The sequence below is a fragment of the Paramisgurnus dabryanus genome, chromosome 10 (assembly GCF_030506205.2).
Source record: "Paramisgurnus dabryanus chromosome 10, PD_genome_1.1, whole genome shotgun sequence".
Classification (NCBI taxonomy): domain Eukaryota; kingdom Metazoa; phylum Chordata; class Actinopteri; order Cypriniformes; family Cobitidae; genus Paramisgurnus; species Paramisgurnus dabryanus.
In genome coordinates this window covers 12,080,223-12,106,900 of record NC_133346.1, presented here as the reverse complement: position 1 = coordinate 12,106,900, position 26,678 = coordinate 12,080,223, and the positions used below count along the sequence as shown (strand labels likewise).

The 26,678-nt window shown below is 38.0% G+C and overlaps 2 protein-coding genes across 2 annotated transcripts in view; one reads left to right on the top strand and one right to left on the bottom strand.

Annotated features, from left to right (window-relative positions):
• The first annotated feature begins 2,030 nt into the window (after positions 1-2,030).
• On the top strand, positions 2,031-2,729 carry ptrh2 (peptidyl-tRNA hydrolase 2). The gene has a single exon (XM_065258607.2). It carries the CDS (start codon positions 2,049-2,051, stop codon positions 2,571-2,573), a length of 525 nt encoding a protein of 174 aa, XP_065114679.1. The 5' UTR covers positions 2,031-2,048; the 3' UTR covers positions 2,574-2,729.
• A 383-nt stretch (positions 2,730-3,112) lies between these two features.
• The window catches only part of cltca (clathrin, heavy chain a (Hc)), a 41,924-nt gene continuing 18,358 nt past the window's right edge, over positions 3,113-26,678 (bottom strand). The window contains exons 7-32 of the mRNA XM_065258594.2: positions 22,078-22,275; positions 19,390-19,590; positions 18,715-18,867; positions 18,280-18,402; positions 17,978-18,115; positions 16,055-16,219; positions 15,778-15,958; positions 14,812-14,975; positions 12,115-12,240; positions 11,896-12,038; positions 11,366-11,600; positions 11,147-11,269; positions 10,859-11,004; positions 10,506-10,689; positions 10,230-10,422; positions 9,874-10,031; positions 8,831-8,995; positions 8,637-8,744; positions 8,378-8,545; positions 6,948-7,097; positions 6,655-6,786; positions 6,438-6,548; positions 4,861-5,031; positions 4,542-4,763; positions 4,387-4,462; positions 3,113-4,299 (exon numbers count right to left, since the gene is read on the bottom strand). Of these exons, the coding sequence (XP_065114666.1) occupies positions 4,163-4,299; positions 4,387-4,462; positions 4,542-4,763; positions 4,861-5,031; positions 6,438-6,548; positions 6,655-6,786; positions 6,948-7,097; positions 8,378-8,545; positions 8,637-8,744; positions 8,831-8,995; positions 9,874-10,031; positions 10,230-10,422; positions 10,506-10,689; positions 10,859-11,004; positions 11,147-11,269; positions 11,366-11,600; positions 11,896-12,038; positions 12,115-12,240; positions 14,812-14,975; positions 15,778-15,958; positions 16,055-16,219; positions 17,978-18,115; positions 18,280-18,402; positions 18,715-18,867; positions 19,390-19,590; positions 22,078-22,275 (4,071 nt within the window). The 3' untranslated portion in view covers positions 3,113-4,162. The remainder of the gene's footprint in view (positions 4,300-4,386; positions 4,463-4,541; positions 4,764-4,860; positions 5,032-6,437; positions 6,549-6,654; positions 6,787-6,947; positions 7,098-8,377; positions 8,546-8,636; positions 8,745-8,830; positions 8,996-9,873; positions 10,032-10,229; positions 10,423-10,505; positions 10,690-10,858; positions 11,005-11,146; positions 11,270-11,365; positions 11,601-11,895; positions 12,039-12,114; positions 12,241-14,811; positions 14,976-15,777; positions 15,959-16,054; positions 16,220-17,977; positions 18,116-18,279; positions 18,403-18,714; positions 18,868-19,389; positions 19,591-22,077; positions 22,276-26,678) is intronic.

Sequence of the window (26,678 nt, the reverse complement as noted above, 5' to 3'; positions counted from 1 at the left end):
TTACATTATTTATTTTTATATTATTATTATTATTATTATTATATATTTATGCTATTATTATATAATACCAATAAAAACGTCTCTCATGTGTTTCATTTAGTATATGCTATTATGTAATACAAATTAAAACTTTTTTTATTTGTCGTTTTCTTCCTATGTATTTATTGTGTTTTTATTTTATTTTAATTTATTTTTACGGTTTTTTTAAAGTTTTGTAACTGCGACTTTAGCATCTTTTTTTCGAATACAAAAGTATATAACTAACAAAAGCAAATATAAATTTACAGTGTAGTAAATAGTGAGTAAAAGAAAAAAAATTAAATAAAGATAAATATTAGGGGCAGAATCACAATAAATTAAATTATGTCAATAAATAAAGCAGCTTCATAGCACTCTGACCTTTCATCTTATCAAGGGCTTTGGAAAAACATTTTAAGTCATTTTTGAATGGGGGGATTTAAAGAATCTACATTAATGGATGAAAAATTAGCTAATATATTACAATGTTGTTAATAACCGCCTCTTTTTCTATCAACCAATTATTTTTTTTATTATTGAATATCATCAACAAGGAAGTACAAAACACATTTTTGTTCAATGCCACATGAACATGAGGTATTACACACACATTGTTCACAAGTTATCAGAAAAAATAAATAAATAAATAAAAATAGAAAAAGAAAAAACTTACAAAAAGTTGAGTATTTTTAAAATATTATATGTTTTCTGAGCTTTTTTGTTCTTAACTTTTTCCAAAGGGGTACTGTATAATTTGAAATCATTTATAAAATGTGACAGGTTTGGTTTACAAAGGGCCCATTTTGTTTTGTGTATATGATACTTTCCTAATACAATAAATAGCTGTATAATATATTGTTCATTACTTTCAAAATGATCTCTCTCAAAATAAAAAAAACACATCAAACACACCAATTTCTACCACACGACCCAATTTTCTGCTAATATAATTTTCCACATCTTTCCAGAAAAGTCTTGAGTAGATACAATGATAAAACAGATGCAAAATTGTTTCTTTTTCTTTTTCTATCAACCAGTCCTGAATTGATATTTTATTTGTACGTTTTTTTCCTGCGTCTTCAAGCATGTGACGTCATTAGCACGCGCCGGCACGCTGAAGCGGCTCTTGTGGAGTTTGCGGGAAGCTTCATCCTGTAAGATCAATTTGATGCAGGTGAGTTGTTCTTCAATGCTCGGACAAACACTTTTATGTTAAATAGTCTTTCTATGTAATGTATTTAATAAAAGATCGTTGTTTAGTGAGCACTACAATGCTAGGGACTATAAACACCCATTTTAGGAGCTTAACATTCACACGATTGTGCTGACAGTGATCAATTTTACTAGATGTTGAAATGCATTTTATAGTATACATTACGAAAATGTACAGTGGTGACTGTAATGGTTACGGTTACTAATGTGAGTCATGAAAATAATATTGCCGCGTACTATAGTATCCACTATGGTCAAACGTAGTTTATTTTCTAGATACTGGCCGTTTCTCAATCCGAACGCTGCAGCCTCCGGAGGTCGCATTTGTAGGCTGCATACGTCATCAAGATAGGTATATACCTGACTGTTATTCTTAGTTAATCATAAATTGTTGTAATATGCTTATGACTTGCGAATGTAATGCTCAGTTAACTTAAATAAACCAGGATTAATGACGTATGCATCCTGCATATGCGACCTCCGGAGGTTGCAGCCTTCGGATTGAGAAACGGCCACTATAGTGTTTCTAAACCTTATAACAGTAAGCATTGAAGCATACTACAGTGTTTACTACTAGAAAATACTGTAGTATACATTTACAAAGTGTAGTAATTACTATATAGTACCATACTAAAGTATTTTAATGTCAAACGTTTAAAGCCATATTACATATTTTAAGTTAAAGGTGCAGTGTGTAACTTTTAGATAGAATGATCTCTTGAGAGAAATGCAATATGGTATGCAAAACTATATTATCAGTAATTGCTTTATTATCAGTATTAAGATTTAAGATGTTTCTTTGTGTTTCAGATGTGAGAATGGAGTCTCTGTATGGACCTGTAGCTTTAGGTTTACTTGCAGGTGTAGGCTGTGGACTTTTCTTTGGGTGGCACCTCCGTGGACGTTTTGGCAAAGCTTCCCGAACCATGATGGCCGCTTTAGAAAACAGCAGTGCTGCTGGCAGCGAGTCCAGCGTAATGGGAGACAGCGGGGAGTTCAAAATGATCCTGGTGGTCCGAACGGATCTTAAAATGGGAAAAGGCAAAGTGGCGGCTCAGTGCTCTCACGCCGCCGTGTCCGGATACAAACAGGTCCAGCGCAGAAACCCAGAGCTCCTGAAACAGTGGGAGTACTGCGGGCAACCCAAAGTGGTGGTCAAGGCCCCGGATGAGGACTGTCTGTTGGAGTTGTTGACCCACGCCAAAGCGGTCGGGCTGCCGGTCAGTTTGATCCAAGATGCCGGAAGAACCCAAATCGCTCCAGGTTCTCGGACGGTTCTTGGTGTGGGACCTGGGCCAGCAGATCTCATCGACCAAGTTACAGGACACTTAAAACTATATTAAATGATACACTGAATAAAGCAACTGTTGGACTATATGGCTAAGATGAGGCTTAACGTTTACAGTTTTGGCCAGTCCTAGACATTATAGTTCTTTTTATATAAAAGGAAGAAAATCAGAAAGATGTGAAATTAAAGGGTTAAAATGAGACAGAGTTGATTTATAGTTTGACCATTTATTTTAATTAAACAGTTCACCCATTTCATCATTGAACATATGAGTACATTTGTTTGTCATTAGAAGTCTATGTACAGAAATGGGCTATTAGGTTAGTTACTCTCTTCTACAATATCTGCTGAAACAACCCCTCATACCCAGTGGGATTAACAAAATTGCCTTTATAATCATATTACTTACTGATCATAAGCTTAATGAAGTCTGAGTATTAACAATTACACGTGATGTCTTCTAATACCAAACTTAACAGGTCATGCCCATCTGAACAAAACAGTCCACGGAGTATGAGAGTAAAAGTGAAAGACGGAAACAGCAGTGTGGAAAACAGGGATGTGTGTATAAAAAAACATGGCACATGAAGCTGCTTTTACACCAGATCTTTCTTGACAAACAAGAAGCCTTTATTTATATGATAATCTGAAGGAAAAAAATCTTATTCACTGTGCACATCTGATCACTATAACATGTGTAGAATTAACCTCAACTCAGTTAAATCTGAGTATGGGGGACACAGGGAATTCTTTCTTTTTTTAAACCAAATTTGTGATTCTTTACAAATACAGAATAAATGGAGTTTAGGCATAACCAGCTTTCTATTCTCACATCGGTGCCATACCTAAATAATCACAACAACCAGCAGACACGCACACACACACTGCAGCACAGAGAGGTAAGGTTAGTAAAATACACATATGTGTGTGTATATATATTTATATTTATATATATATTTGATTCATTATCCCTCTTCAAATGGATGGTCCCACACAAAAAGCACGGATTACAGCACAACAAAACTTTATCAAATGGAAAACTAAAAGACACCTGCATAGGTTAGGGAAACACCTTTTGGTTGAATCTGTATGCATTAAAAATACCCTTTCTATATACTGAGAGCTACACAACCCTGTGTATTTATTGGTATTAAGTAGTGTTTGTTTACGTGGTAGTACGTAGTAAATTTATGCCATGTGTTATTTTCTGGAACATACAATAGTTGAACTGCTCACGGACATCAAAATGAAACAAATAGTTTTATAATCTTGTTAGAGTGCAAATCTCAGATTTTTGTCATTTTATTTATTTAAGATGACTTGCATCGATGTCTTCTTTCATTGTACACACATGCCATTCCCCTTAAATTGACAGATAAAATTAAACAGACTGACAGGAAAATCAAATCTAGCAGATATCTGGAATGTGAAAAAAATAATCCTTGAAATTATGAAATCTCTGACAATATAGAAATAAAGTCCTTCATGGTGGTATAAAGAAAACACAATAATACACAAGAACGATCATAAAAAAAAGTAAAAGAATATTTGCTCAAATCCTCTGGACGGAGCAAACGTGATAAGAGTTGAGGAAGAGAAAGACTGGGGTGCTGGTCCGAACCAAGTGGCAGAGGATAGAGGTCCTTACATGCCATAACCGAAACCAGGCTGGGGCTGAGGAGGCCCGGTGTAACCAGGTGCTGCTGAGTAACCATAGCCGTAGGGCTGCTGTGGGGGAACGACGACACTGGGACCTGCTGTGAGCATCAGCTGAGGTGTTCCTGAAAAAGATCACATTAATTGCATTAATTAAACTGTCAATCAATTCAAATTATAATTAAATATGTTGGCATCATGCTGTGTTTTACCATAAACAATGGGCTGCGTCTCTGTGGCCTGCTCCTCTTCTTTCCTTAAAGACTCTGAAGTCTCCAGCTTGTCCACCTAAAAAAGAAACATTTCATATGTTATCCATATGCATAAGCAAATCCACATTAAATTTAGAGTAGGAATGCCATCTCACCTTGCTGAGGTACTCCCTCATCACCTGAATGAAGTAAGGCATGGAAAAGTCCATGATGTTGTGCCTCCATGCTGTCTCCAGCACTACGTCGGGCCTGAGCAGGTCGTAGCACGTAAAGAGGCAGGCGGCGAAACACTCCTTCTTATCTTCCTGGAGGAACCACTGCAAAAGCTCCTCTGCCAGCTCTGTGTCTTTTGATTCGGATGCATACTGCATGGCATCCTGGGTAAAAAAAATAAAACCAAAGCAGCCACCGTGATTCAGATCAGCCATGCCCAATCAAAACAGTGCATTATATTCGTACGATGTCGAAGGTTACCTTGTACAGTTTGTCTTTCTTGCACAGCTCTACGCTTTGCTTCCATCTGTTGTTGCCCTTGAAGAGGTAAGCGGCGATTCTTCTGAACTCGATCAGCTCGTGCTTTTCCAGGCGCTGGGCCAGCGAGATGTTATCGAAGTTATCGTACGCGTCTATAGACGCTCTGAGGGCCTGAGAGAAAAAATTGGAAGTGTTTTTTGCTGAATTTGGTTTAATATTTCATAAAGATAAAAGGAAAACACAGCCGTTTTTCAGTATTTTACTACATTCTTACCTCAACTTAGGCAAATTAAAGGATTAGTCCATTATCTTAAAAAAAAAAAATCCAGATAATTTACTCACCACCATGTCATCCAAACTGTTGATGTCTTTCTTTGTTCAGTCGAGAAGAAATTATGTTTTTTAAGGAAAAAATTCCAGGATTTTTCAAATTTTAATGGACTTTAATGGACCCCAACACTTAACAGTTTTAATGCAGTTTAAAATTGCAGTTTCAAAGGACTCTAAATGATCCCAAACGAGGCATAGGGGTCTTATCTACCGTCATTTTTGGCAAGAAGAATATAAAAACGCACTTTTAAACCACAACTTCTATTCTTCCTCCAGGTGTGACGAGCCAGCGCGACCTCACGTTATTGCATAATGACGTCGAAAGGTCACGTGTTACATATATGAAACGCACATTTGCGGACCATTTAAACAATAAACTGACACAAATACATTAATTAGTATCATTCCACATACAACAATGTTGGAACGGTCTTCTTTCACCACACTTGTAAACACTGGGGCGTAATTTTGCATACGTCATCCGTGACCTCTTGACGTGATGACATAATACGTGAGGTTGGGCTGGCGCGTCACAGGACGGGAGTAAGATGAGAAGTTGTGGTTTAAAAGTGCATATTTTTTATTTTTCCTGCCAAAAATGACAACCGTTTTGCTAGATAAGACCCTTATGCCTTGTTTGAGATAATTTAGAGTCCTTTGAAATTGCAATTTTAAACTGAATTAAAACTGTTAAGTGTTGGGGTCCATTAAAGTCCAATAAAATGAGAAAAGTCCTGGAATGTTTTCCACAAAAAACATAATTTCTTCTCGACTGACCAAAGAAAGACATCAACATTTTGGACGACATGGTGGTGAGTAAATTATCTGGATTTTTTAAAGAAAATGGACTAATCCTTTAATACATACCTATCTGTTTTCAATGCATGCACTTTAAATCTTTGTACAGCGCGTCGTGAAAGTGTTAGTATTTAGCCTAGCCCCATTCATTCATTAGGATCCAAACAGGGATGAATTTAGAAGCCACCAAACACTTCCATGTTTTACATGAGTAGTAACATGAGTAGTTTTATTTTGTGGTGGCACAAAATAAAACTTTTGTTTGGAGCCATAGGAATGAATGGGGCTAGGCTAAATGCTAACACATTCAAGAAGCGCTGTATAAAGAAGATTAAAAGTGCACACATTGAAAAAAGAAGGGTATGTATTAATTCATCTAAGTTGAGGTAATAACATAGTAAAATATTGAAAAACGGTGGTGTTTTCCTTTAACAATGCGAATGTCTAACCTGATAATCTTCCTCTGAGATGAAGAGGTTGTTAAGTGCTTCGTTGACAGACTTGTTGTTGTGGTTTTGTACTGACCGCAGGTAAGGCTTGACAAGAGGAAGCTGTTTAACCTGGAGGACAGAAAAATTCTTGTGAGAAATATGATCCTGATTATTATAAAGAAGCTGCAGTCAAAGGGTTTTCACCACATGGACAAGGCTCGTCATCTTTCAATACCTTGCTGAAGAAGTTGACGGCTCGTGAGTGATCCAGTCTCGGGGAGAGAACGATGAGCAGGTCGTTCAGTAACAGGGGCTTGAACTCCAGATAAAACTGGATTGCTTTGTAGTACAGTTCCACGTTGGCCACCTAACCGAGACAAGACACATGATAACTGTAATTTAATCACAATCTCCTAGAAAGCAAAAAAGCACAGCCGAGACTGAAATCGGACCCAAATTGGATTTCAGAAATTATAACACCAGCAACTGTACTGGATAATGTATCTCGAATACGAGTTGACAGTTCACCTTCGTGATGATATCCTTGAACTGTCCTTCTTTCCAGGCGTCTGAGGGGTGACTCATCATGGTGATGATGGCGTTGTCAAATTCTTCATACTTGTCGTACAGGAACACAAGCTCCGCCCACAGGTGAGCCTGCTCTGCTGCCCTAAGCACCTGGATGAGAGAAAGCAAGAAAGTTGGAGATAGACGGATAAGTGGAGGAGGGGAGACAGACGTTGTAACATCTGTGCATCAGATAAGATGAATATCTGATTACAAACTGAACTGCATTATTGCTGAAATGGGATGATGAGGGGAACTAACAGCTCTCTTAATCCTCAACATCAAATAAAGTATTCCTGTTTAGCAGAATACAAGGGATGTGCAAATATCTCGGAAACGGTTTTAAAGGGACCCTTCACTTTTTTTGAAAATATGCTCATTTTCCAGCTCCCCTAGAATTAAACATTTAATTTTTACCGTTTTGGAATCCATTCAGCCAATCTCAGTGTCTATCGTTACCACTTTTAGCATAGCTTAGCATAATCCATTGAATCTGATTAGACCATTAGCATCGCGCTCAAAAACAAGAGTTTCAATATTTTTCCTATTTAAAACTTGACTCTTCTATAGTTACATCGTGAACTAAGACCAACAGAAAATTAAAAGATATGGCTAGGAACTATACCCTCATTCTTGTGTAATAATAATAAAAGAATTTGCTGACGTATCATGACTGCAATAGGAGCAATGATAATATGCAACGCCCGAAAATAGTCCCCAGCTATTGAAACTTACCAAGGGAACTATTTACGGGCGCTGCGTAATATCATTGGAAAAATATCGCAACTCTTTATTCTTTTTTAAGCATGATGCTAATGGTCTAATCAGATTCAATGGATTATGCTAAGCTATGCTAAAAGTGGTACCGCCAGACCCGGAGATCGGCTAAATGGATTCTAAAACGGTAAGTCTTGGGGAGCTGAAAAATTAGCATATTTAAAAAAAAGTGGAGTGTCCCTTTAAGTGTGATTTACTTGTATTCTGTAGAAGTACAGGATGTTTGTAATAATGCAAAATCAACATCCAAAATATCCATTTGACCCTGGACCACAAAATCGCACAGGTATATTTGTAGCAATAGCCAAAAAATTATTAAAGATCATGTTCCATGAAGATATTTTGTAAATTTCCTACTGTAAATATATATATAAAATGTTATCATTAGTAATATGTGTTGCTAAGGACTTCATTTGGACAATTTTAAAGGCGATTATCAATATTTTGCACCCTCAGATTCTCAAATAGTTGGATCTCGGCCAAATAATGTCCTATCCTAACAAACTAAACATCAATGAAAAGCTTATTTATTCTAATAAAGCATAAATCTCAATTAACTGATACTGTGGTTCAGAAATTATCCTAATTGAAGCACAACAGACGGTGTTGTGTACCTTTGGAATGTTGACCCTGGACCAGAAGAGCTCCAGGTGTTCCCTCATCTTCTGTGGTTTAAATTTAGAGTAGAGAATGGCCAGCTCTGTGAACATTCCCATGTGGGCACGTTCCAGCCCCAGGGCCGCCTCCAGCATGGTGATCAACTCCTCGAAATAGCCACGGTCCTACAAAAAGCAATTCAATAAATAAATACATTTGTGGATAAAAGAATGTGTGAAAATGTTGACCGTTCTTCTTTAAAAGGTCTTGACGTGCCTGGTAGTAGTTGATGAGCTCTTCTAGTTCATCGGCATGGACCACGATGTGAAGGCCGCACATCTGAGCCAATCGGAACTCCTGACCATCTACGCAAGCAAAGCACACCTGCACAAACACACGCACGTTGTGTTAAAGTTGAATTGTGGTGCAAGTTTAAAATAACGCAATATTCAAGATGTGTCAGATCTCACCTCCTTCCACGTGCGAGTGCTGTTGGCCTTGCGCGCTCCGTCTACAGCGGCCTGATACTCGCCCAGGTGGACCAGCGTGGAGGCCAAGCGCCCGAAGTTTGAGACGTTGTTGTACAACAGCTTGGCTGCCTCATACATCTTCTCATCATAGCAGCGATCGCCAACCTGTGACAGACGAAAAACACAGTTTATACATCACTGCGAACGTACGGTTCCCATTTTAGCTAAAAAATATAGACAATAGAGTCAAACCATAGTACATCACGATTTGGTTTGGGTCAGCTCAATTTACTTTGGTTTGATTTTCCATTGAGTTTAGTATAATTTCGCAGTGGGATGGATTATAGTGTGTCTTTATATTTGCGCTGCCAACTGCTGTGACATCATACAAGTGAGAGCGTCGTTGTACATTCCCATACATTCATTTATTTATTTCTCAGTCTGCCACAAAATTAAAATTGACCACCACAAATAGATGTTTGCACATCGCCTTTATCACTACCTCTGTCTCGCATGACAGTTTCTGTACAAACACCCGTGGCGTCAGTCGACGTGCTCCGTTGAGCCTCAATTAAATTGCATTTAAGCATACATGTGGACGTGTGCGTCGTGAATGTGCCGCCACAAACCGCAAGTCTGGAAAAAAACTGTTATGTGTTTCTGATTCTCAACCTGTGGATGTTTTTCATCGCTAAAATGGAGTTTGGGAACTTACAGGAAGGCACAGATGACAACAGGTTTACTCGACACAGCGCAAGCTAGCATGAAGGTAAAGCGAATCTTTTACATTATAGCGATGACGCTAGTAGTAACGATTCTCTCAGACCAATCAGTGATCTACAGTGTTTTCAACATCACGTTTTGGGATCAGCTGGAGTCGCTTGGAACCCCAATCGAGGTGGTACTAAAAATTTTTATTGGGTACTACGTACTGCACCCAGTGGAAAAGCTCACAAAATTAAGCTGACCCGATGTACTGCTTTTGACAGTGTATTTCATAAGGAGTACTTTTGTCTGTGTGTGTTAATTGATGTCATTATTACCTGCTGGATGTGTGCATTATTTGGTCCATTTATAAACTCCTCCAGTTCGGCGAGACGATTGGTTTTGGCCAGTGCAAAGATCAGCTCAGTCTCAACGTATGACTCTCTGGCCTTCTTTCTGGCCATCTGCAGAAATTTCACCAGGTCCTCCCAATTACCTGAGGTGAAACATTAATACAGATTTAATGAGACAAATGCAACCTAATAGGACAGTTCATGTAGTATACATTTTGCATTTGTACGGATTAATGCATTTGGCAGATGCCTTTAACCAAAGCAACTTGCAGTGCATTCAAGGAGGATGGTTCATTATTTTGCTATATTTTGACTATAAAGAGGAATCGAAGTGATCATACCACTCTGGTCAGCAGCCTGAACCACCTCCATGTAAGCAGAAGGATCATCAGCTTTGATGTAGGAGTCAATGGCCTCTTTGACCAAGCCCTTCTGCAGCTGTGCCTTGGCCAGCTGACTCCACACAGCGGGCTCATTACAGCGCTCGGCAAACTCGTACGCCCGGTCCAGATTACCAATGTGCTCAATCAGAACCTGAGGGGAAAGACATATGTCTAGTTTTCTTCATCTGAGCGCAATCAGTTACGGCAACCGCTTGTTTGTTAAACGCCGTGTACCTGAACCGCAGATGTGTTGACGTCGAATTTCCTGAAGATAGCGAAGGCCTCCTCGAAGAGCTCGCTGCTGATGGCAATGTTGGCGATGTCAGGGGCGTCGTAGTTGTCCAGGCGGTTGATGTACTCCATGACGCGTGTTCGGTCCGCTTTAATTGCGGTGAGGATGAGCAGATTCTGCAGGTTTCTAGGAATGGGACACGGTTTGAATTTAATTCAGGAATCATACTGAATATTACAAAGTAGTTTGGGCCTGTTTGTGCAAGAAATGTGATTGTCCAAGGATTACTGTGCCAGGGGTAGGAATGAAAAAGTACAGCTCCTGATATTTTGAAATACTTTAAGGGATTATGCACCTGTGCTCGCTGAAGACAGAGTTATCCAGTACGATCTTCTCCAACAGCTCAATGAGTTCATTGGGTAGGTCAGCGGTCATGAATGCCTTCACTGTGACAGACACCTCCTCTGGATCCTGAGTCTCTGAGAGGGCTGTCTGTACCACCTACAAGATAGGATGATCGACTTTTTAACCGGCACATACATTACTACCTCAACATTCATGTTTACATAATGCGAGGAATTATTAAAACACTCAGCAGATAATAATTAGGTAACATAGCTTATATACTGTATAGTTAGTCTACCTGGTCAATAAGAGGCCTCCTAAAGGGGTTGGATTCCTCAAGCACGCTGGCCCAGAGTTCAGGGTCTCTGCGGCGAACCAGGTAACGTGACAAACTCTTAAACAGTGAGTTCTCATTGCACACCTGTACAGAAAAAAAGACTTTTAGAATTGTAACAACAATCTTTGCAAATATTAATATTGCTTTGCACTGGACTATTTGTTGTCATTTATTACTTACATTGATGAGCTCTTGGTCGCATTGTCCTCTTTCATACGCCACACAGGCCAGATGAGGGTCCCTTTTTTCGCAGTATTTCCCCACCACGCGGCTGTCGTAGTAAGGGTTCTCGCGCAGGAAGCGTTCGGGGTTGTTGTTGCTGTCAATGTAAATCTTGGCCAGGGCATTGTGGGTAGCTGGCTCTTCACAACCCTCGTGGATACGAGACTCCAGCCAGGGCAACAACAGCTTCAGTCTATGGAAGAGAGGCAGGTAGGGTAAGGAAAAGTCTTTTCGAGATGGAGGGGAAGTGTCTTTACAGAAGACAGGATAGTTGATTGCTCATAAAAAAGTATTTTAAACATAAACGTGCAGTTTCCCAGATTAATTTACACTAGGGTAAAATCTGTCTGGAAAACTGCCCTAAAATATATGTTAATCTGTGTTTTTAACAATTTGAGAAGCTACTGCTTTATTTTCTGCACAATGCATATTAAAATATTTGGGTTTGATGTTATCATTTACATGCAAAAATTAATTTAGGTTCATACCGGTTTCTCTTCTCCACCTCGGCCACCAGCTCATCGGTGGAAAACTGACCGCGCACCACCAGGATCAGGTTCTTGATAACGTCCTCAGAGCAGTCCACATCCAGAAGACCTCCTATCACCACTGGCAGACGGCTTGGATTAACCTAGACACGCACAGATCACCATATATAATTTGTTAATCGTAATACAAGAGTCACGACTGGGTTAGCAATAACTCACCTTCTGCACGTAGATTTCAATGTACTTCTGTAGGTTATTTCGGTACAGGTACAGCACGAGGTCATGGACGAAATCAAAGCGATCGCACACGATGATGAGAGGCAGCTGATCGGTAAGTTTAGCTTCCTGTTGATCAAATCGAGGGAACAAGACATCATCATATCTCAGACATACTGAATATGTTAAAGTCAAATTTGCAGTCATAGAGACTTATTTGTTCATGTTTAAATGACTTATATTCGATAGATTAAATTGTTTATGTAATGACTATTCTTCACATATGGAGGACGAACTATTACTTAAGTGTAAATAAATGCATAACCAAATAAAGAAATATAGGAATAAATAAATGAAAATACATACATGTATAAATAAATACACAATTATATATATATATATATATATATATATATATATATATATATATATATATATATATATATATATATATATATATATATATATTATATTATATATATATTAGGTGTTAATAAATAAATGCACAAATAAATATAGAAATACAGATATAAATAAAATTAATAAATGCATACATAAATTAAGTCATTAGTTAAATGCAGATATAAATAATTAAATATATTGTTTTGTTTAAAGTCCTAACTTTTAATTGTATTTACTTACCATTTGTGTTATACTACATTTATTTATTTAGACATTTATTTATGCAATTATGCATATATTGATTGATTTATTTCTATATTTATTCATGCATTTATGTATTTATTAATTTAAATTTCATCAGTAAAATAAAATCAGAAGTGATTTATATGTATGCATAACAAATAATAACATTAAAGCAAAAGCTATTTCTGAGTGGCTTCTTAACAATGACAAAATGAACATGTTATAAAGGGATTAAAGGATGACTGTCTGGGAAGTCTACTAATGATGTTAAGTGGAACTAAGTGGTAAATGGTAAAAACAAAGTGGAAAACTGAATACAGAGCAAAAATCTTCAGACTGTCAGGTGGCAGCAGTGCTCCCTCTGTTGGCTAAAACATGAAACCGTTTTGCCGCTTCTGTAGTTTATAACCAGGGCCAGACTGCTAATAGGAGTGAAAGGTGTAGGGGTCCACAGGTGCAGACGCCCCCACCACAATTCAGTTAGTATAAACTGACCCAAAAATATACGTTCAACTCCCAAATTCCTAGCTACAACTACGTTTACAACGCACATAGGATTAATAAACTGGGATTGCATAATTCACTCCACAGGAACACCACGAAACGTACCTCCATAACCTTCGAAACATAAAGCATGTCTACAAACATGTTTAGAGAGGCTGACCCTTTGCCGCTTTATTCGGAACAACGTTAAGCAAAAGTCTCAAAATCATTCCCACCAAGACCTATTTGGATCTCCCTTCTAAATCCAAATAGGTCAACTTTGTATGGTCCGACTCTGGTGGAATAGATTCTGAAAAACTGAAATGGGGTCACCACAAACCAACCGTAGCCAAAACGTACATAAACACGCTGCCACAAAACCACAAGATCAATCTCAGCATGACTATCTGAATCAAATTCAGGAAAACAGAGGGTTGTTTTAAGAAGTCCAATCCCAGTATTATTCCATCAACTAATTACTGGGTGAAAAGAAACAATGACGAAAGATATCAATATAGGGAGTAAAGAAAGATAAAGGGAAATTTGTACTCGAAGTGCATTTACCTGATACAAGTCCTGCCCATTCCAAAAAATTCAAGGCAAAGCACGGGAGACAACAACAGCCACCATCAGAACATAAGATCATATCAACTCCCAACAAACTATAGGCACAAGGTTGCCCTAATCTATATAGGAATGACTTGTCATTACGTCAAAAATAACAGGGTTGAAATTTAGATCGACTTTATATTAGATGTCTTTTAAATTAAATTGCTATTTGCTTACATAAGAAAACACTCATACAATGTACCTACTGTGCATACATGTATTGATAAATTGTACTTGTATTTAAAAAGTCACTGAAAATTACACCTTTGAACCTAAACCAACCTAGAACAGAAGTTTTAAACTTTATAATAGCAAATATGATAAAGCTTATGCAAGGGACCCCCATCCTAAAATATATATCCATTTATATATTTTTGTATAAAAATATTTAAATTGTTAGATAAACGTCATTTTGATATTATAAAGACAGCTTATTGGTTCAAATTTTTGACTCTTTAGTAGATTTTTTTTTAATTTGTGCTTTTTTTTTTCTCTGAAATTTTCTGGGGACCCCTCAGAACCTTATAGGGACCCCAGTTTGAAAACCCTTGACCTGGAAGATGTATGTGTATCATACAGCAAGCACATTGTATTGAATGCTTTTTCTTATTCAAGTACACACAGTATTTAAATACATCTAATATAAAGTGATTTTATATATAAATATATATAATAGAGTATTTATACTATTTGGGTCCACGTTCATTGTGACAATATTGTAAAACTAACATAGATCAAGCTCATGTCGTTTAAAAACGAAACAAAGAAGTTACAAACTATTTTGAAACAATTTGTAGCAGGCAAGCACAGAAATGACCAGAGATCAGTATCAAGAGAACAAAACAGGAAATGTTATGAGGTAAAGAGAAATGATGGAAAGAGAAATTGTAGATTATAATGTGCTTTCGCGGTGGACCGTGGATTATTTCTCGACGGGGTTCCCTAACAGCCTCTTGGCAGTACCTTGAGGAAGTTCTTGACGCGTTCAGGGTCGTAGCAGTTGCTTTCCCGACAGATCCGCTCCACTTCTTTGATTTGGCCCGTCTTGCACGCCGCCTGGATGTATTTGAAGTGGACCTCTGGGTCCTGGCTAAAGTTCACGATCGAGCCGAGGAAATAGAAGAGACCTGCGTCCAAAACGAAACCAGAAATTATTACCGGACAGATGTTTGGAGGTAGCAGAGGTGCTATGTTGGTTATTTACATATGCAGATTTTGTGGCAAAAACACTTAATGCTCAACGCTTAAATTTTGCTTCCCTACATAAAGCCATTGTGTGGTTCATGTGACAAGCACAAGCCATATGGACTCAAACTTTTGTGGAGCTTGACAGCCTAGGGTCAAAATGTGAGGCAATAAAATGTAAAGAGCGGAGTAATTTTTTTGCCACCATATTTAAGTCTGTCATACTGCCAGGGTGAAACTAACCCTTGAAAATTACAGATCAAACTGCAAAATTAGCATTAACATTGCGTTTCGACATTAATTTCTAGCCTTTTGTCAAAAGCACTCCAACTCTCTGGTTATATGAATGGCTTGAGGGATTGCGGGTGGCCGCAGGGCCTGCGCTGCTGTCTCCTTTAAGTGCCAAAACGTGTCCTACTTATTCTAGAGCGGATGGTTACATGCTGAGGCACACATAGAAAATAACCTTCAATCAGCCAAAACACAAGCTGTATAATAAAAGGCAACCCTCACTGTTCAGATACAAGTTCATTTATTTTGATTTTCTGGCTGTATGTGCCTATCCAGGCATATTAGATGAAAGCACATGCAACTCTAAGTGGTAAGCAAATTTGCAACGAAATTTCATCCAACATAAATGCTGAGCCACTACTGCAAACAAAGTGGTTGAACTTTCCAGTGAAGCTAGAATATAATATAGATAAAATTGAAAGCGCTGTAAATCAAGAAGGATTTAATTCTTACCCTCAAAACTCTTGAAAGACTCAAAAAGCTCTGTGAGGGACTGGGTAGAAAGCTGCTCGTGATACTTGGAGGCCACCTGGACGCAGATCTGAAGGTTCTGCCTGATGTTAGCAGACAGCATGGCTCTCAGACACTCCAGAGAGTCTTCCACTGACAGAGAGCCAAAGTAGTTCACCAACCACTAGATGTTTAGGAGATAAGTCGAAAAAGTTCGCACATTATTCTCTATGATAAAAGACACAAGACGTCAGCGCGGTTAAAGGGAGGGTTCGGGTACCTCTGGGTTGAGCAGGTGCGTGTGTACGACAGCTCGCTTGATGTCATAAAGATCGGTGTAGTGTTCCAAAGCTCTCTGCAGAAGTCCCGCCTTCTCGCACAGCTGGGCGATGTGGGCACGATCGTAGTTGGTGAACATCTGGTTTCCTAGGATGGCATCAGCAACCTGCAAGAAACATATAATCAGTAAGTCAAGGGACTTTATTATTGTGAAAAAATTGTACTTTCGATACTAAAAATTTTTATTTTGCTATTGGAGTAAGTCTCTGTTCTCACTAGAATGAAGACTATATATTATTATTATTTACTTTTTAGGTATGTGTTATGGCATGTTACTTTTTGCTGAGTTATTGAAATTGGTTTAAAGGTCCACTGTGTAGTTTTAGCAGCATCTATTGGTGAGATTGCAACCAACAGCTCAGTCCACAGCTCACCCCCCCTTTCGAAAGGCATGGAGAGGCTACGGTAGCCACCACAAGACAAACATGTCGTCGGAGACAATGTAGTGATGAAACGCACTTTATAACATTATATGAAGAGTTTGGTTCCAAAACGCAATAAACGCCATTTAAAAAAAAATTGTTACTGCCAAAATCAGTATTGTATCAGGTCAGTATTAAAAAGTAAATTCTTAATTTTATGCAAAATCAGTTATCTGCTGTGTTATCTATCATCTTTTCTACCTTTTTCCCAAAACGCGTTAGATGGCAGTCTTCCTTCTCTGCAGAATGCAATAAATTCGCTCAACAAATCACAGCGCACCTTTCCACGCATGGTTAAACAACAATGGCGGCACGTTGAATACACACGGAGTCCTAGTTTTCCTCATCTACTTTGTACTTCATGATCAACCAACAAACAAAAACAAAATAGTAATTTTGATGGCATTGATAAACCTGTGGTGGTTTTCAGTGGCGGGGAAGAAACATAAGCCATCAAAATGTAAAAATTTATGCGAGAGGCACCCGGGAGACAAAAAAAAAATGCCGGCTGTTGCTTGTTTTCACACAACAGCATCAAGGACCAAAACATTTAACAGCTGATCGATTGGGACGGCATCCCAAGAATAACAGCAGCAATGACAGTGTTCTTAATATGACAAAGTAAGTGTTTTGATTAATGCTATTAATGTTTTTTTAATAAGTGTATAACACTGGTCAACTAAATAAATATAACATGGCAAAGATGAATGCACATTTATAAATTGATTCAATAGATTTGTAGCATTTTGAAAAATAATTGTCATGAAAAAATAATCCGTTTTTATAATAAATCTTTGAAAATCAAATTATGCATTTTAATGTAATTATAACCTAAAGATGCTATGTGAAGTTTTTTTACAGAAAATAGTGGTTTTAATCTTGTCACTTTCTTGATATAGACCGTTTCATCGGGCGAACGTGCGGTGACGCGATAAGCGTCTGGTCCGAACTTTACTTCCCGTTTCTGTTTGTTTAATGGTCTGACTAGTTACTGAAACTGAACTCTTAAACAAATACCTCATCGGAAATAACAAATGTTTTGGGTTCCTAGGTAATCTACGTGTTGTTTATTTAGCTTGTTATATAAATAAACTACTTAAAAAGGACTTTGTTGTCATTTATTCTTCGCCGAGTTTACCGGAAGTTACGTGATGACCACGAAAGCCGTGTGTTTATGTTGTTACTGCTGAAATCGTCTATAGAAAACACGTTTTACCCAAATAAGTCAAAATGGATTTATTGCGTAACAAAAAAATATTGCAAAACAAAAGAGTTTATTATGTAAGGTCTTTATACATCACTGAAAATCTAGTTATAAATTTATATTGCATTTCTGTCAAGAAAACCTCCTAAAAGTTACACAGTACACAATTAGGAAATGCTTTAATTTGACCGACAACCCTGTGCATTTTTATGGTGAACGCTCATGTTTGGGTTCATACCTGTGGTGCATGCATTAGGTTCATCTCCAGCAGACGGGTCTGCAGCGGCCCCTCTGACGGCCGGTTGTTTTTCAGAGCGTCCAAAAGGAATGATGTGCACTGCTGGACCAGGTTATATTCCATAAACACGTCAACAATCTGGGAAGAAAATCACATGGCAGCGGTCAAATGTTTGTCAGCTGTGGCGATAAACAGAAACGTCTGCTCACGGACATTACATTTCCAATGAGTCATAACAAACCCACTGAGGGTTTCATTTCAAATCTTTTTCAGCATTCTTCTTGTATCCACTTCATCCTGACCTGTGTAATGTCAGCAAGCGGTTCTTCATCCTGAACCAACATCTGAGCGAACTGAAGACCTTGATCCGGGCTGATCCGCATCACGTTCCTCAGCAGGAAGATCCAATCTGGAGTGTAGCCCACCTGCAACCACCAAACCCAATTAGGTTTTCTAACTTCAATCTTGTTTTGCATTAGTTTACGTTTTTAAATAAAATTTATGTATAACCTGTTTTATATGCAGTCAAAACCTTCTTTTGGTTTTTGGTTACATTAATATAAAATTGCCAGATTTAAATAATTTGCTTTCCATGTAAAAACTATAATGTAATTGGTCCCTGCATGATTAACATCTTTCCTGTTATTTTATCGTAAATATTTTTGAAAAGCTGTGTCTAAATTCGAAGCTGTCCTTACAAGTTATACAAAACATAAGCTGCATTCGTAGAAAGGTACCTTTTTAGCGTACAATACAATCTTTGGGAACTGTCCGGTTTCTGCAAAGCACTGAATGACTTTGTTTGGGACGTTGGCCCTCAGATAGACGCTGAGAGCAAGAGTGGGGTCCACAGCTTTGACAAGATCCCCCAATTCCTCTGAGCATTCAAGCTAAAGGAAACAACAAAACCACATAATTAACCATCAGATGCAGGAGAGAAGTACAAGCTTTAGATAACATCCCCTAAACAAACACTAAAAAAACATTGCTTTTGAATTATTTAAAGTTGTGTTCACTACTATTAAGGCTATTTATGTAAGCATAAACATAGCTAGTTTTAAAACCATGAGAAAGTACAAAATTACATAAGGTGTAGATTGTAAAAGCATGCTTAAAAATCCTATTTTGTGTGTTACAAAAACACCCAAACACCCCACGGCCCACATTACAAACCTATTACATCACCAAAACAAACATCTTAGATAACATTCAAACACACATGCTCAATCTGTTCTCACACGAACACAGATTCTTCCTTCGTCACAAAAATATAAAAGGCATTCTTCGCTTCTGAAAAAGCACACCCTGTTCCCTTACATCACACGCAAGTCCACTCAGAGGAAGAGGCTCTTGTGGGTGTGTATGAAGATAACCATTTCCCTTGTGACCCCCTCTGCCCCCCCGTCACATACCTTGTCCTCCTTCAGCCATTTCTCCAGCAGTTGTTTGCGGCCCTGCTGGAGGACGGGTCTGCACAGCTCCAGGGATTCAAATTTGTTGAGCTGGCCCTGGTCCAACAAAATCCCGAAATACTGCAGAAGCGGGGATGTCTGGCCGGGTTGGGCCGGAACGCTCTGGAACCGGCGGATGGTGTCAGGGGTGCGCAGGATACCCTGGGATAAACATGACAAGAAGAGTGTAATCAAGAATCAGTGGTTAATATTAGATGAGATCTTGTTATTCTATATCATAGTAGTGGATTGTATCTTATTTACATTTAGGCATCAAGCAGACGCTTTTATCCAAAGAGATTTACAATAGTTAGGAAAAAACGTATTTGTGGGCAGTTTCAGCGTTATGGATGTGACATTTGAACCCATAATGACTGCTGAAATGTCTAAGTACATTTATTTACAGTATTTAAACAAGTAATGTATATTCTCTGGAGAATTGACTGGTTTTCTAAAATACATTTTAGCTTTAGGGATAGTTCACTTAAAATTCATTTACACATCTTCATGTTGTTCTAAACATGTATGAATTTCTTTTTTCTGATGAACACGAAAGAAGATATTTTGAGAAATTATGGTAAACACAGCAGATAGTGACCATTGACTTCCATTGTTGAAATAAAAAAATATGATGGAATTTAATGGGTACCATCAACTGTGTGCTTACCATCATTTATCAAAATAATTTCTACATCATTTATCACAATACTTCCAAAATATTTTTTCCTACTATGGAAGTCAATGGTCACTGTCTGCTGTGTGTTTACCATCATTTCTCAAAATATCTTATTTTGTGTTCATCAGAAAAAAGAAATTCATACAGGTTTAGAACAACATGAGGATGAGACAGAATGATGACAGAATTTTCATTTTAAAGTGAACTATCCCTTTAAAAAAGGCAAATAGGCATATGTTATGGATGTGACAGGAAATTACAATTTTCAGTAGACTGTAAGATTTTCTTTAAAATCTATAAACTTAAAGGTCTAATGTATAAGTATTCATATGTACATGATAAAGGAGTCTTAGGAGTCTGAATATAAAATATAAAAAATGAAGTGTTTCATGTGGAAGAACCAACGTTATGGATGTTACAAAACACTTGTTATGATGCGAGTCATGACACATCTGGCACACACCATGTATTTGCTGTTTTGTTACATCATATATCTATAAAATTTAATCATACAATAAAGTATTGGCCATAAGTTAACAATTTAAGAACAGGTCTATTAGGCTGCCTTTCCATTGTAAACGACATTTGGACACGACTGTCGAAGTTTGCCCCCTAGTGGCAGTCGTAATAAAATTTCATTGTAAATCTGTGTCAACATGGGAGAGAAGCTCATTCCATTGTTTTAAACAAAACAACTAATTAAACAAAAGAGGATAATTCATTTTCACATTTTGCAGTGTTTTGAATGGAATACAATGAAATACATCACTTCCGGTCGGTGTGTTGCATTTAATGTAGTTGCACAAGTAAAAATTCTCTCAACATATCCAAAGCTTAAATCAGATCCAAAAATTATGCATCCGTAGATGGTCGGCACCCCACGCAGCCCTTTTGCAACTCTCCATAGGAAATTAATGACTTCCGGCTTATATGCCATCATCTGTCGTGTACAGTAGAAAAAACGGCATTAGTGTGTGCCAAACGTTTATATGGTAATGATAACCTTTGCATGGGAATTGAACCAATAACATTGCCAATGTTAGTGCTTTGTTTTAGCAGCTTAGCTATGGGACTACATATAACGGAGAGTCATAGCCTATACAAATGAGGTCTTTCTGAACATTATGGGGCAGTTTTCCGGACAGGGCTTATCCTAGTCCCAAACTAAAATCCATGTTTGCGCTGCCTTAAGGCTTTCCTAACCTAACTAACTTTTTCTTTAAAGTTAGTTCTCTTTTTATCACCTCTCAAATAGGGGCAGGTTTCTTCAAAAACACCAAATTTTGAGTAAAAGCTGAGATAATTCCATTTTTGTGAAGGACTTTTGATAGAGATCAGATGCAGAGCGGTCCTCAAAACATACACAGACATCAGTGATGCGCGGGTTGATCCGAAATGAGCGGGTGCCTGTGGTCACCCACGGTTACGAGTTATCCAAAAATATTTTTAATGATATTCAGGTCGCGGTCGGGTCGTTTGAAATAAAGATGCCAGTTTATTACTACTTTTAAAAAAAGCAGGCCAGGGAGCTGGTTGGGTAGCCTTTTTTTTGCGGTCCGAGTTGCGGGTGGGTTAGTTGAAAACGTCGGTCGGGTGCGGGTTGTTTATACACTGACCCGCGCATCACTTACGGACATACAGCTGTTTGCCCTAGGGCAGTACTTCTGGGTTTTATAAGTTGCGGTATTGCGGAAAGCTGGAAAAACTCATCATTGGCAGGGGAGCGTTTTCTCTCAATCGACGAGTTAACTCAATGGCGTGGAAAGAGTTAATTTAAAAACACCTTGTACTGACATATCTTAACATACATCAGTGCCATTGTTTTTTGTCTTAAGATGCACACCAGTAATGTTTTTGTAAGGAATTCTGTTGGAAAAGTACTTAAATGTCATAATATAACCAAGGCCTAGTCCTGGACTAATCTAAACCCTGTCCGGGAAACTGCCCTTAAAAGAATGTTTAGCACGCCTCACCTTTGGAGCGTTAGCGGCTACTTTAGCTGCCTCTGAGTAGTTTCCTGCAGCAAAGAGGTTGTTAAACTTGCGGGCAAACAGCTCCTCGGCTCCTGCCAGATTATTCCGGACTGCCATACGTAAGGCCAGATCTGGATTCTGCAGCACATTGGTGATGTACGGGATGATGTTCTCTTCCTCAACACACACGGACAACACCTGAGAAACAAACAGACACAGGGCAAAGATGACGTCTGGGATATACTAAAACAATTTACCTGTAGAGGAAGAATCTGTATACACAAAAAAAAAGTATTCATTCAATGTACTCAATTTTTTAAGGTAAGTGGTTGCAATCAATTTATTAAAGCTACAACAAAACAAAACAAAATTTGAAAAAGATAAATGAAAAACTTCAGTGTAAGTGAGATTCAGAAAACTTCCAAGCAGATCAGGAAGTTAGGAGCAAGAAAATATCCAGAAAGGATAAACAGTGACATAACCAATGCTTAATTTAAAGGGAACCATTTCCCTGTGTGCCCTTAACATATCTAAAACTGAAAAGAGCCATTTAATTTTGAAAATTAAAGAATATGAGACCTTTCACTGAACCATAATGATAAAATATAACACCTCATATCAGTTTACCTCATCACATTAAAGGTAAGATGGTTTATGCTCGTCCCTAGTATGTAATACGATCAGATACAAAAGTGCAGCTAGACGTGGACGAGAGTCCGATTTCAAGATGTCAATGCCTCAGCCTGTGTCTTTTTTGTAGTCGAACAGCTAAATCCAAGAATGACCGACCAAAAATGCTATTTGAGATATGCTTGTAAAGTTTGACAACAGCTTTAAAGCACAACAGATGTTGCACAATGCCTTCTACAGCTACATTACATACATTGAAGACTGAAAAGCCTTTCTCTTGGCTGCTGAGGTGATACATTTGACATCCAAGGGCTAAAAAAATTATTTGCCATTGTTTCAACACTTATTTTAACTATTGTCAAAATAAATTAGACTGGACAAGATTTTTGTCAATACCTAAATTAAGGAAATGCCCAAATAAAATTATTCATGCACAATCTATGAGCGGTTGCCAGGGCATTGCTATGCAATTATTAGGGTGTTATGGGTAATTGCTAGTTGGCTGCTTACTGACCCAAGTCAAAAGAGACCATCACCAAACCTATATTTATCTTCAAGTCTTTTGTGTTATGAATGAGTCATCAGTGCATATTATTATAAAGCAAACTTTCATTCAAATGTATTTACGGTCTCAGCTTCTGAAAACACTGATGTAACCAAGGCAACATGGGTAAGACAATAATATTTACCAGTAGACTTTACATAATCCAATCAAACATCAATGAATAAAACCAACACCCTTCAAACATCACATTAAAAAGTAGATGTCTACTAAATTATTGTAACACTGTTGTAAAAACATATTGTAATCTCATCTCTACAGAGTGTGTAAGATACTGTGTGTTCTAGATCAGCATCAGCGGGTCAAAGTCATAACCGTTATTCTTCATGAATGCGTCTCACTCTCCACTTAAACCCGCATGGCCCAACCACAACAATATGGGTCAGCTCGCACACTGAAAGAGGGGGGACACTAAAGAAAGAAGTAAAAATAGAGCAGCTTTTTGTATTTAGCAGCTCGCCACCAGCAAGTCAATGAAAGAGAATGAGAACAAGTGAACGAGAGACTACATGTGTGTGTGTGACGTGATAAAGAGAGAGAAACAGACAGACAGCAGTGGGAAATAGGGAACGAAAGCTGCATTGACGTCAGTAAAAGCCCAAGGCCTCGGTAGATGATGATGATGATAGGATGACAATAATGAATTGCTCCTACTGAGGACAAGAAAACAACTAAAACATCTGTTCAAAGCACATGCCAGACCTTCCATTATCAAACAGATGAGATAAATAGCCCTGGCAGTCCCCTTGAAAAACTACATTATTCTGCTTAATTAAATATGACAAATTATGCAGATTTTTTCAATTCACATTTGTCATGCATTTAATATATTTTATAATTTTTTCCCCTATTTTCCTGTTGTCACTTATTCCTTACTTATTTATATGATCAACATAATTGATAAATAATATATTTGCTAACATAGGAATATTCTTTTTCTTTCTTTCTTTTAAAACGCCATACCAGCTTCTAACCATGGTTTCACACCAGCCGCGCTTGAGGCGTCAAATTCGCATGTACCATGCCTAGTTTGCTGCTTGAACAGTTTGAGTTTAGCTCGCTTCATACACGTGGAAATTCGCGTCATGGGAGGGGCTTCTGCGACTCCGCTCGCTTCCTGTAATCACGTCACTACTAGAGCAAGCTCCTGATTGGTTAACGCGATGCGTTTTTCTGCCAAAGTTCCAATTTTTCAACTTGTGCGTTTGGCACTGCAATGCTAAATTTGCACCATTCGCAAAAATCCACACCATGCTAAACGCCTCATTCACACCGCGAGACCTCCAGACAGGCATCAGCGCGTCTTCACATTGACTTAACATTGAAAACACTCACGCTTGACGCCTCTATCACGGCTGGTGTGAACGCAGCATAAGGCTATATTCATGGCAAGAATAAATTGTAATTACATAAAATAAGACTAAAAAAGATGCTTGGATTCACATAGAACCATGTTTGGATTTACTTGATTAAAACCTTTTTCCAAACATAAGAATATTAATTGTGTAAAAGAAAAAACAGCAGGGTTTTCTATAGAGAGAGTTTGTTACTTGTGAACCAGTAAAGAAAAGGAATTGAATCAGAACCGGATTATGTTTTCTGCCTACACAGGCTGTGATTGGCTGTGACTCGTGGTTAGGTTCTGCCCTTGTTAACGTAAAAGGATTTAGTTGGGCAAGATCACATGACAACCACCACTTTTTTCCCTCTCTCTTTCCGTCTCCCTCTTGTATTCTGGGCAGCTATTTTCAGTGAAGGCTCTCTCTCAAGGTCACTGGTACAGATGCAGCTGGATTAGAAGCTGACTTTCATCACCCACCAGTAACGAAGACCGAAATATGGAGAATGCCAGTGTAGGCAGGAAGACTGATTAATATTTCCTTTTGCTTTCCCTAAACTTAATTATACCAAATTATTTACACAGCTACTGTACATCAGTGTGATGTGTACTCAATAATGAATCCTTTTATTATATAATAGATCTTACAAAATGTCACATTGTGGCATTTACAGTGCTAGGGGATTCTGAGGTGTTGCCAGGGCATTGCTTTGTGGCTGCTAGAGTATTCAAGGTGGTTTGTAAAGCATTGGTAGGTGGTCGCTTACTGGTCTTAAATCAACAGAGCCCAACCTCAAATCTCAATTGTACTCCGGTCTCTAGAGATAGACGTCCCTAGATGTAAGACTACAGTAGTATCAGACAGCACAGGCACACCTACAATCAATAAACTAGACAATCTCAGGTCTTATTTGTATCACAGTGATATTCATAGTGAATGTGCCTATTGGACAAATGACTTGATACTAACTCTAATACTAAAAACAAATGTTTGTACTAACATATGAAGAGCTCTTTTCCAAAACGCGATAAACGCCATTTTAAAAAAAAATGAGTTTGTCATGTCATTTGGCTGTGTACTGAACCTATTCACTGCTCCATGAATGTTTTATGTCAAATCATTACATTTCCTTGTTAAAATGTAGGTACAAGATGCCGTTCTTTTCCAAAACGCGATAAGCGCCGAGCCTATTTTTAGCCTAAACGCGATTTATCCTCTCGACCAATCAGAACTCGATGAGCGTTCGACGCAATCCAATGGCGGCGCTGTGAACAGATGTTTGTTTATGTTCATTCATTACTCAAAATGAGGATTAATGTCATGTTATGCACCCGGAGAAGGTACCCGTTTGCAAGGCGATCTTCATCAAAGTGTTTGGTATGTACAACTTTCGTTTCAGAACTGGCTCGTTTAATACCGTTTTGTACGTTTGCGATAAAGTTTTTTTCCTGTCAAGAAGCCTGCTAACGTAACATGAAAAGTACTGAATAGTTCGATAGCCTGCTCATAGACAGACTGGCGTTTGATACATTGACCAATGTCGTGCAAAAGTACAAAATGTGGGTAGTGAACAATGCAGGGACATCTGAAAAGTTTTGCTTTTTGGATTGGACATTATGAGCGCGTTGTTACATGGTATGTCATTGAGAGCAGATCGAGGGGAGCTCGCTGTGTGTGCGTGTGAGGTTAATAATACAACTGTGTGTAGACGAGAGAGAGAGGTGAAATATATCAAGCAAAAGGGGTTCCTAATGCCCTGCTAAGGAGAAAACTGAAATGGTGGAGGGAGTAATAGCAAGTTAGTTATGTGTAATTCTGTTTATTTCATACTGGCTCCAATGTATATCACAATCTGAATAATTTACTTTACTCAGTCCCTGAGTATATGTTGCATATTCTGTTATTCTTTTGTTTTGTTCTTAAAGTAAAAACATACATTTATGGAAAAAATATATGGATTTATAGCGTTTTGAAAAAAAATAAAATTACTTTGAATTTATAATCAACAATATTGTTGTTTGATTTAATAATCATTATTCAACATGTTCAGATTGAGCAAAAAATCCATT

Excerpts from the sequence above, each read along its gene's own strand:
- ptrh2 (XM_065258607.2), top strand. The coding sequence starts at position 2,049 with ATGGAGTCTCTGTATGGACCTGTAGCTTTAGGTTTACTTGCAGGTGTA.